At 31.1% G+C, this 12,580-nt stretch overlaps 1 protein-coding gene across 4 annotated transcripts in view; it reads right to left on the bottom strand.

The window, feature by feature from the left end:
- Window positions 1-11,888, bottom strand: part of LOC124365991 (cytochrome P450 4g15-like) — a 33,960-nt gene extending 22,072 nt beyond the window's left edge. For all 4 annotated transcript variants that reach the window (XM_046822160.1, XM_046822162.1, XM_046822161.1 and 1 more), the window contains exons 1-2: window positions 11,748-11,888; window positions 6,708-6,884 (exon numbers count right to left, since the gene is read on the bottom strand). In XM_046822160.1, coding sequence (XP_046678116.1) covers window positions 6,708-6,873 — 166 coding nt within the window. In that variant the 5' untranslated portion in view covers window positions 6,874-6,884; window positions 11,748-11,888. The remainder of the gene's footprint in view (window positions 1-6,707; window positions 6,885-11,747) is intronic.
- Between the last annotated feature and the right edge of the window lie 692 nt (window positions 11,889-12,580).

Below are 12,580 nucleotides of genomic sequence, written 5' to 3'. Positions count from 1 at the left end.
AAGAGATATGCAGAGAGGAGAGAGTTATTTACAGTATTTCATTCAAAGTAATTATACATCACGTTTTGTGCTTTTGTAGTAGTAGATTATGTCTGGCTTTCATTTTTCCTCATTAGTCTCAATGGCATGGTGAATTGAAGATACTAGTACAACAGCTCTGATCTATTTTTCTCTTCAGGAAAGTGTTTTTGTATTATTTTCATGGTTCCAACGTAGGTCAGCTGTCTCTTTTCAAGTTTATGTACAGATTATATTGATATAAAAAATTATTGCCTATGACGTTTCTTTCACTAGGAAACAATAGAGCGAACCAGTATAATCACAGGCTGTGTAGAGATACTGAGTGTTTCTTTTCTTTCACTGAAAAGTAATGAGTCACTCACTATCTTTACCAGTGTAAATACCAGAAGACCAGGATACCAGTGTGTTCGTTTCGAAATTTTTGAATCACACAAACACTTTAGTTCATATTTCTTTGGCTATTGTGGCATATATACTCGTAATCCACACTTTCCCTGGAAATGCACGATCATTTAATTAATAGTGACATTTGAAGAAGCTGAATGTAGGCTACACTATTGCTATTGGAAAGAAATATTTCAGGAATAACATTTTTGTCTACCGTTATTTTCCTGTGATCAGTTGTTGATGTGTCGTCAAATCTGAGGCACGGTAGGAGGATTTTATACAGTTTGAGAGATATCGTGGCTCTGTATACAGGGAGGCTAAAAGGACCTTTAGTGAACAATGATAGTAATTTTTCATCATTGGATCTGAGAATCGAAAAGCATTTATTTCTTCAACATCCGTATCCCTAAAGCTGTTTCCTTTGGTCTGTTGTGACAACTTTGGTCTTACACTTACTACCTTTCTGTTGGTATTTGTTATATTATGTGTAAAATAGATCCTAAAATCAACTAAAAGAATCCATACCTCTGTGGGCTGATTACCCAGTTTCCTTGCTCTTCCTTTTATTCCTGGCAATGTTCTAATTATATATATAGCAGAAGTTATGACATATCTTTGAGGCTCTTTGCTATTTCATGCGTTTGGGGCAAAATTTGGATCTTGATTGATCTTTCTAAATAATAATTATGTGATCCTTCTCATTGCTCGCTTGTAACATATTCCCTACTACAACTCGCCTGTTCCCAGGAACTTTTAATAGATTACTATCCGGTTCCTGTTCACGTAAAATTGATTCTTCTATTACAACATCAGAGAGAACAAAATATACATCCGGATCTGAGTCGTCTACTACACTCCTGTTAACATCGGAATCTTCTCATAGGCCATCATAAAGGAGACCGCGGATGTCATTACTAAAACTAGAATCACGCGGATTCAAGTTTTTTTGGTCGTCGATTGGAACGATCCACTGTAATGCTCCATTTACTAAACCAAACTTTCCAAAATCTTGAAATGTATTCAAGTACGTAAACAAATTTACATTTAGTAACGGGTAAATACCGGAACTGGATCATTACAAAATAATAATAACAAGCACAGGAAGCACATGAAGACTGAAATCAAAGGTCACTGAGACCAGCAGGTTTCTCAATATCGATTGATAAAGGAAAAAGCCACGCTGAAAATGAACAAAAAACGGCATTTATGTGTGGAGTTGGAGGGAGGGAGGTACTGTTTAGTAGGGAAGGCGATGTGAGACAGTGTCATAACTAGTCGAAAATAAAATTCCCTTTCGGTCTATGAGACCTGAGTTTCGGTGAAAGTGCACAAAATATGGCCAACAAATTTTATCTTACAAGAATTTGGAATAATTGTTACTGCTTGGGTTTTAAAAACTATCTCTACAGGTTAAATAAAAACATCATTCTCCGCTCTCTATTTTTATTATATAAGGATATATCTTTGGATAGTGATACAATAAGAAAAAAAGTCTCACTTGATGATAAAAAAATATTTTTGACCCGCAAAATGAGAATTTTGGTAGCAACTCAAAAATTTTGAAAATAAACACCCCATTACGAAGAGCATACAGAACGTAAATAAAAATGTGAAAAAAACATGAGATCGCTCTATCATTTACATCCAAATTAATACCTATATTTACCAGAACAATATTTTTAGTAACTCACCACGTTGCAAGTCTAATCAAATGTTCAAAATGAAGTTTTCTGCTATTCAAGCGTAGGGTGAACTCTTACCTTACCTTTTGAAATGTCTGAAGTGGTATTTGGTTGCAGGTATCAACAATGCTGTTTATTACGTATTCAAGAGTTTTTCTAGTGTTTTTTTTATTATAATTTATTAGAACAAAGAAAGAAAGAAAGAAACTTTATTTCTCACAAATAAAAATTACAGATACGATTTTTATAAAATTTTACAAACTAACCAAAAAAACATTACATTTACTTACACATAAACAATACATACATATGCAACTAAAACTACTATAACACTATCACTATGAGAAATAAAGAGAAAAACTCCAAGGCAAAGCCTGTTTGGAGTAATAAATATCATAAAATTAACAGAAAACTAGCAGCTTTACAAACAGTACAGTAATATTTTAGTAAAACTTATTTATTTTTACTCTACATGAAGTTCGTGATAAACACAACTAAATTAATAAAAAATCTTAATAAAAAATCTTAACTATACATAAAATAATCAACTAAGCCTAAATGTAAAAAATTAAACAAATAAACATGGAGAACACAATGAACACAACCAGAACATAAATTAAATTATGCATTATTATCATTATTGGAAACAGATTACAAGGAAAGGAAAAATCTCATTTTAAACATTAATTTTAAAAAATACTTCTTCAATATCCTTCATTGACAATAGCCACTTTTTAAGCTGTTTTAGAAAAATATTAATTGAATACTGACTCTTTATATGCTGTGGTAACAGATTAAAAAGTTTTGGTGCTAAATAAATAAAAGTTTTTGTAAAGAAAGTATTTGAAGGTTTTGGTACTAATGAGTCTTCTGCATTTCTTAATTTAAGTTTAAATTTATTTGTTGACTTATGATTTTTTGCTTCTCAAGAAAAATATTTTTAAAAAACTTTAAAAACAAACATATATCTTAACGGAAGAATATTCAATCTCAAAAACAAAGGGTAGGATGATTCAGTTTTCTTTCTTTTCATGATTATTCTTATAAAATGTTTTTGAACTGTTATTATAGGCTTTAAATTAAGTTTTGTACGTTCCTCCCCAGCACGATATAGCATATTCCATCCTACTGTTCACCAGGGAGAAGTATATCATTCTTAACAATTTAGTATCACACATATTTTTCAAATAATAGAAGATTCTTATTACATTATTTAGTTTTTGTTTAAGTTTTGAAACATGAGTTTTCCAGTTTAAATCTTTATCAAGCCATAACCCCAAATATTTCAGCGAATCCTCCCCTTTCCACTAGACTGCAATTTATATCACATTGAGAATTAGTGCTTATACAGTTAAGACATTTATACATAATTTTATTTTTAAAACGTGGATAAGGCACTTTTAACGAAAAATTTATGTATTTGGTTTTTTGAGGACTTAATATCATATTATTAACTGAAAACCACCACCTTAATGCATTCAGATCCTTGTTAATCTTTACTTCAATTTCTCCCCATGAATGCTCAACATAACAAAGTGCTGTGTCGTCTGCAAATGCAGTAACCTTACCGTAAAACCTTCCATTACATAGATCATTAATATATATTAAAAACAATGTGGCACCTAAAACTGACCCTTGAGGTACTCCATATTTTATTTCACCAAATTGACTTAAGGTACTACTTACTTTAACACATTGCTTCCTACATGATAAATAACTCTTAAACCATTTAAAAACAACCCCTCGGATTCCGCAAGCGTATAATTTATTTAAAAGAATTGAATGGTCAACTGTATCAAATGCTTTTCGTAATATCTAGAAAAAGCCCTGTTACATTTTTCCTATCGTTAATCCCATTACCCACTCTACTCATAAACTCAAGCAAAGCCGTTTCCGTACTCATGGCTTGTCTAAATCCATACTGGTTTGCACTGAAAAAATTTGTATTTTCGAGAAATTGTAATAACTTATTTTTCATGATTTTCTCAAATATCTTTGCAAATGTGGACAGTAATGATATAGGTCTGTAGTTTATTACAAGAGGTTCTAGAATCGTTTTTATAAATTGGGTATGACTACAGCCTCTTTCAACTTTTCTGGAAAATCCCCTGTCTCAAAACTCAAATTTATAATATAAAGCAAGACATCTGCAAATTTGCTATAGGTATCTTTAACTAATGATGTGCTAATACCATCCAGACCTGTTGCGCTACTTGTTTTTAAGGAATTAATTGCTATTATAAGCTCATTTAAAGTTGCAGGGAATAGAAACATTGATTGAGTGGTCCATTGTTTCATAAATAATCTTTCTATATTATGCCTACCAATCAACCGATCACGTATTTGAGTTCCCAGGAAATGTCATTCAGCACGGTAAAAATATGCTGGGGCATCATCCTGCTGAAAGGGAACAAATTCTTCATAAAATTAATATTTAATTTTCTTGATCCTTGTAAAATTTGCAAATACAGTTCTCCATGAAGAATCCCATTAATAAAAACAGGTTCTAAAATGTGATTCCCGAAAATTCAAGGCCACACGTTTACTTTTCCTGGTTATTGAGTGCAGGATTCACGGAAATCAAAGGGATTTGTACCTTCAGTTGTGTTTATTTTCAGCTCCATCGACAAAAATCTGATTTATCACTGAACTCAACGTTTCAAACAAACAATGGATGAACAGATATTAGGGCATACATTTCCTCACGAAAATGTATACGACGGCCTCGATCGTCTTCATTCAGCTCATGTACAAGCTGAATTTTGAAGGTTGAAATATTTTTCAGTACGCGTACCACAGACCCTTGGGAAACGGATTTGTTACTGATTTTGGTATACTGCTGCGGATGTTTGATAAATTTTGATACGATTTCAAATTGTTTTGGCCTAGAAGAAATGAACTTGAGTGTAGGCCCTCTGAGATGAATTCAGATACTCGAAATCTATTTACTAACGTTCTTAATTATTTCCTTGTAACAGGTATATCAGGATTTGCAACATTAAACCACCTTTCTGCCTCATGATAATTTTCATTTGAAAGCACGAAAATAATTATCATTAATACTTTATTGTTCTAACTAGCAGGCATTATCGCTCATAGGTAGTAATAATTTTATAATATTATTTAAAAATAAGAATGACAAAACAATCCAAAATTAATAGCTCTAATAACACTAAAAAAACTATATCTAAACACTTCACAAAACAGTAACGACACAAAAAACGATATACATGATGATGATAATCCACTTAATAATATAAACTCTAAAAGTATTACCTTTTCTGATGAGATTGGAATAAAGAAAGGACTTGTTCGTACTAAACCGCAGTTCGAATCGACAAGGATCTAGGAACTCTTAGGGTGTTAGGGTTTTAGTCACTGTTTGTAACTAAACTTCTTATGAGTGTACTTTCTTCCTTCATTGCATCTTTCGTCCATTGTCATTCTAATTGATTCAGAACTCAAACGACGAATTAACTGGTTTCCAAACCGAAAATAATTTTACAATAAAATATGTGAGTGTAAATAAGTAATTAACATTTTAAAACCTATTATTTTATTATAGAGTAAAGAGATAGCGATCTCTGGTTTTCACTATTCCAAAAAATTTTTATCATCTTCAAAATGAGAGGTCACTTAGAAGAGTTTGCTGTTAGAAATTTGGAGTTGTCTCTAAAATTTCCCCATTTTTGGGAACACAACAAATTTTGAAAATTAATAAATGAAATTTTAATTTCTTATTGTACCACTACACAAAGGTTATGTTTATCATTTAAACTTTTTTTAAATAGAAGGAAGTCCTAAATTTGTATTCACTCTGTGTGTTTAATCCGTCATAAATATTCCTAATTTACCCTATAAGCAGATTAATCGTAAGGAGCTTAATATTATATATGTAATTAGATAAAATAAAAAGCATTATTGAGTAATAATATTGATGTTAGATATGAAAAATAATTTAAAGTATATTTTAACTGCACATACATGAATTAATATCTAATGTCCATTTTATTAAATTAAGTTTATATTTTTATTACGAATCTGTTTAATTTCATTAAATTAAATATTTCAGCTTAATAATGGTTTATATTTTCAAAAGTTTTCATCGTTTTCAACAAGTACATAATCCCTTGACTTTAAGTGAGTTAAATCATATCTTATTAATTTATTTTCATTTCATTTTTTTTTATTTAGTGGATTCATTTAAAATACTCCTTACACTCCTAAATTTGCTTACACTTCCATCTATGGTATGATGGTGACTCTGTCCTGAATAGTACTCCTTAGGAACCCTTTGTGCTACTGAATGTCTAACAGAACCACGCACCGACTGACGCATCCCTTTTAAAATACAAAAATGTTCATATAAGAGTATTTCCTATTATGTGGAATGCGGGATTAGAAAATACTCTGGAAATGGTGGAGTTGAACGGAATGTCGTTTTAACCCTAGACAGGCTAATATACCTTCCAGTCTATCATGTATAATCATGTTCAACCTTATTTTAATACGGAATCGTAACTAATTATTTGATCTCAGTGGTGTATAAATAATTAATTTTAACATTTTAGATTAGATTGAATTATCACTCTAGTTATTTATATAATTAATACTTACAAGGAATATCCCCTGGGCGTAAAAGGGCATTGCCAATGAGTGGCCATCCTGGTGGAGAAGGCAATTTTTTGGCTGTGGCCAAAATATATCTGTATCGCCACCGGAACTGAAGGTAAAATATAACCAGTAGAATACTTGCCGAATACAATAGCAGCAGTAGCACCATCTTACTTTGTCCTGAAATGGGTAAATATTATCTATTTGTAAGTAAATAATCAGTATTAAGAGATTTTATTCTTTTCCTCATATAAATAATAAATTTCCATCATTGAAATATTAGGTGTCACTAGAAGGGACAAACATATCTTAATATAATACATACTAGTACTATACTACTACTATGGTCCGCAAGCAGTTTCCTGGCAAATAACAAATAAACAGAACTCAAACTAAACTTAGTAGGTAAACGACAATAATAATAATAATCAAAGTATATACAAAAAATATTCCATCAACTGCTACTTAGAATAATAATAAATTTCTCAAATAATACAATGGACTAAGAAGAATGGAGACTCATATTATATTTAAATCGTATACTTCAATCAATATGGTTTAATTAGATGATTTGCTATTTTCAACATTAATTTACTGGTAATAGGTAGCACAAATGAGAATAACCACAAACAGGATGATGTATCTACTGTAAATGAATGCGTACTATGTAAAGGGTTAAATTTATCAGATTAGTGAAGTTTACCAAACTAGGGCAGCTGATATTTATATATATAAATACAAATTATTGGAGCAATGTTTACAACGTTGCGTTCTATGATTCAATCCTATGGGACAAATATTCCCTATATTATAGTAAATAAATCTCCTTTTCATTTCTTTAAACAGTCTCTGAGGTATTTCAAGAAAGAGTTTGGCAATTATTTGACCCCATAAGATGGAAAATCGAGTAAGTACCCGTGTTACTCTTTTGAGAAAAATGCCAATAGTTGTTTATGCCACAGAAATTTCATTTGTATTTTATTTAAAATATAATTTCTTATTCAGCTATCCGTATTATTTAGAGACTTTTGACATAAAAATCAAGACAGAAATTCAGTAATTGGATTTATATTACCACTTCTTTACATGAAAGCATTACCTTCTCCAATAAGTTCTTATCAACAAGTATTTACTTGTTGTCCACTTGGCTTCTGAAATTTTCAGCAAATAAGATTTTTGCGAAGAATACATTACTCTTATTAATAATGTTTTGTAACAAAAATACATTTACTTATAATAGAAGAAGTTATACATGGTATAACATTTAAATTCAGATGACATATTTTAGTCCAATAAACTATACATATTATTTTCATCTTAAAATTCAATTACTTCATAAAACCCAACCTCCACGTCTTCAATTGAGTTCATTCGATCCATTTGAATATCCAGCCTGAACTAATGTTTTGCGAGTAACTTACTCGTTAACCTTACTTAAGATGTGGTAGATGGATGTAAAACTCATGGTTTATTGGGGGTATGAAGAGTAGAAGGCCTTGAAGGTTTTGGATCCCAAGTCGAAGAGGTATTGTAACTTCTTTTTTATTGGATGTGCTTTTACCGAGATATTCATTTTACAGAAACAATCTTTCTCTGTCACAACAGCAGAACTATGTAAAAGAGTTAAAGGTTGGTCTTTTCTGAAATTTAACCACTGGAATTTACTAATTCATACTGTGTCTCATTATCTTTAAAATTGACTACTATAAACTTTGTATAGGCCTTTGCGATTATCTCACTTTAGTGAAGAGGAATAAAACTCTCTCTTGAGCTTTCCCGATCCCACCAAAGTCCCAATGACACTCATTGAAGGAATGCGCCTGGACGGAGAATTGGTAACCGACCAATTTCCTGTATGATGATTGTGTTGAGGGGGGTCAAAATTTTGTAGCCAGAGAGCTTTTATTTTGTATCATAGAGATGTCAATAAAGCGATGATATGATCAACTGTAAAATGCAAACTGTTTCCAAATTGGAATATACACGAATCAATTGCTTGGCTGCCTCGTGTTGCTTGGCTTTCATCACACATGAACATAGTTTCTTGTCCAGTACATGGATTGCATATACACAGATTATACGTCCACAACTTCCGACAGTAATAAACTTTAATACATGCAGAACTGGTCGGTAAAGATTTTGGAGATCAAAGACAACAACTTTGTATTCATGTTAATTGGCCAATTCCGCTGCTTTTTTGTTTTGCTTAACGCGCACTTTCAGCCTTTGTAAGGCGCCTTGGTTAGAAGTTCAGACTTCTCATGACGGGTTTCTGTATGATCTATTTAATTTTTCAGTGAGTCACACGTGTTAGATAAATCAATTCTGGGTCTCCTAACCTTTAATTGAACTTAGTATATAAAATTTTACGTAAAAGCTTTCCTTGACAGCAGATTTATGGTTTTGTTGGCGCTGTTATCTATACTTATTTTAGGTCAACTTTAAGTTTAAAACTTAATTCTAATTAGCGAACATTTGGATTTTTGGTACGAGACTAGTAACTTTTTTAAACTGCAAAGAACCATATATGGCCTCTTAACTCTTTGATTTTATCATGAGGTAATTTATTATCCGGTATGGCATTACCTTTCATTTTATTTTCTTGTTTCTCCAAGGAATTTCGTTTGGAGAAAATACAGCACCGGTGTTTTTTTTTTATTAACAATATATTTAAACCTTTGATTAGATACATCATGAGATTTTCCAAAATATTTTGTACAGACTCTTTTCCAAATGAATTATACAGAAAACTCATATTCATTTTCACAAGGTATTTTCTAACTACTTCATTTGTAGCTACTAAATTGAACATAGATGTTTGTAAATTCAACCACACATCGGAAAAAACGGAGACTTGCTCATCAACCTTCTTTCAAATGCACGTTCTCATAATAGCCCTTTGCGTATCGGTTCTTAACTCAAATATTTAATTTTAACCTCTTATCTTTTCTTTTATCATGCACCAGTACTTCATATACTCCGTAAATAATTAGTGAATTTTGTCCTTAAATTTTTACTGACAGAACAACCCCTCCATCACTAATAATGCCGGCCGTAATGCACGACCTTTACTTTTAGAGTTGACTAAGTCCACTTTTATTTTACGTTACTAATCTTAAATTAATTAAATAAGTAACGGAATTATGTGGAATAACACGATTAAAAGTAGCAGTCGTGTTTCGAAAAGCAGTTTTTCACTCTGCTACAACGATTTAAAAAAATGCCCTAATATTAATTGGTACATTTAACATATCGCTTTGTTTATATCAACTTTCGCCTTAACGCTTAGAAATACTAAACACAGCTCTTCTTTTTCTAATTGGAAATAGAACATAAATTGTCTTTTTAGTGCATTACCAATAAAAGCTCCTCCAGAGATGTTGAAGACATAAAATCGTCATCTCATATATATTTATTTTGGAGTATTTTAAAAACTGTTTGCAATGGAATGGCCATGTAGCAGAGCTAATTATTAGGATGGGTTCCGCTTGATTATTTCATGAGAAACCGAAATTTTGGCTGTCGGTGTGGAAACGTTAGGAGCATTGTATTATGACTATGTTTTCTCCAAATACGATATGGAGTACTGTTTTTAAGGAAACTCTGATTATTACACTTAAAATATTTAAACTGCAAAAGATAATTTAAAGGATTATGTTTGAAAAGTCTAATAAATATAATAATAATATATATATAATATATATATATATATATATATATATATATATTATTATTATATATATATATATAAATTATTAGTCTTGCGCAAAGCGAATTTTAATGTGGTATCTGGCAACCATTCATAGTGCACTTGATATGAGTTTTTGAAATATCCAATAAATGATTTAAAATTTTATAAACATGGTCCATATTATGCATCATTTTAAGTAAAAAAAAGCTTCCAAGCAGTCCATAACACGTCATTGCTCTAAAAAGAATTTGAAAAACCTCACCTCATAAAATTAATGTCCAATTATTATTCAGTCTACCTATTGATAAACTTTTTAACATTGTACGGTGCAGTTTTACAAATTATATGTTAAAATGGACATTCTATCGATTTAAACCTTTGCATCGATTTCAAACGGTGCAAAGAACTCCGGCACACAGACTGGGTTCACATTAACGGTATTTTACAGGCACGACCTAACAAGGTACTTGGACCCCAAATCCACTTCCATGTTTTAAAGGACAAACACACTTAAAGCTTAGCCCGTTGAAACGGTATATCTTTGGATTATTATAAGGCTCAACTTCTTTCCCAGATAGGCAGCTAAAGAAGTTAGGGACTTGTACGTCATATAGGCTAGCATGCAAGTGCGGAATAGATTTTGAGGGTGTTACTCTCTCATCAACAAGTTATAGTTGATGGCAATAACCACAACCTAATAGTAAAACAATTTTAAAACACATACCGATAGTAAAATATTAATCTGAATATTTCTCTTTTGATAGATTCATATATGAATTGTTTTTACGATAGTTAAAAGTAAAACTAAGCTTTTTTGGACTAATATTAATACAATTTTGGGAATGATGTCGAAAAATAATTTTACGTTAGTTATAATTAACGGAATCATAACTATTTGGAAATGCAACCATGCATAGTCAAAAGATTTGTTCATAACTTCGTATTAAATAATGTGTAGTGTAAGTAAATATGTCTAAAGAATAATTTTAAAACCATTATTAAATATTTGTAATATAGTTTCATTGTGACGCAAAACATTTATCAAAACATTTTTCATATAAGTTTGTATTGTTTCACGGTAATAGCAAAAACTGTTTCACTCCCTGAGCTGAAAGCTCAAAACCTGCTCTTTCAACTTAAAAAGATGGATCATAAAAAATGTTAAAATATTTTTAACTAATTAAGTTTTTAGAATGTCATTGCATAGTAATATTCTTAGGATGTCCTTGCTTTTCAATAAAACATTGCGTCAGAAGCATATGTTTACTGCTACGTATAAATAATATTACAATAATATGATAAGCTAATTTTAATAATTCACTATAGAAAACATTATATTGACACAATCTCACCCTATTCTCTGTAGACCTTATTCTGTGTAACGTTCTTTATAATTGAATATGCGTCTACTGCTTACTTTTTGTGACGTATTGTATACTTATCAGACATTTTTTATGTAAAAGATGCAGAGCTGTTTAAATGTTTACACTACGATAACTGTACTCAGACATGTGTACAAGAACTCTGTTATAAGGTTATAATAAATTAGACTTCTAAAACAGACAACACAGTACCATTTTACTCTAATTTAAAGATAAAGCCTTATATTATACTATCGTAAACGAAAGAATAGGAAAGGTATATTATAATTCTGGAGATCTTAAAACAAACACTACTAAATAATCCGCCTCTCTTGTTAAATTCTTTTACAACCATGGAATTTCATACCTAGCAATATGAGTGAAAACACTATCATAGAAATCCCGCTTATAAACTTGCCCTCACCTTCCTTATAACCATTAGCCATGTAAATGAAAATGTTAAGGAGTTCTAAGACTAGGTGGTGTCCTTTTTCTTTTTGTAACAAACGAATGAATGGAATGGCTTAGCTACCACTCACCTCCTTTTTATTGCAGTGTATGGTATCTGACAACTGCCTCAGACTTGACTCTTGGAATATCGGAGTCATGTTCGTCTGAAGATATCCAAAGAAAGTTGACGACGAAGAAGCTCAAAACACACAACAATATTAGACACTAAGACTACCATTTCACCTATTTTGTGAAAATGATGTAAATGTATCGTTTGTCTAAAAATATTTTCGCATTTGTGGATCACCAGCTACAAGACATTGTCAAAAACTACCACTATTCAAAAAAATTGGGATGACTTTTTAGAAAAAACT

This window comes from Homalodisca vitripennis, chromosome 7 (genome assembly GCF_021130785.1).
Source record: "Homalodisca vitripennis isolate AUS2020 chromosome 7, UT_GWSS_2.1, whole genome shotgun sequence".
NCBI lineage: Eukaryota > Metazoa > Arthropoda > Insecta > Hemiptera > Cicadellidae > Homalodisca > Homalodisca vitripennis.
This window is presented reverse-complemented; position numbering and strand designations above follow the sequence as displayed.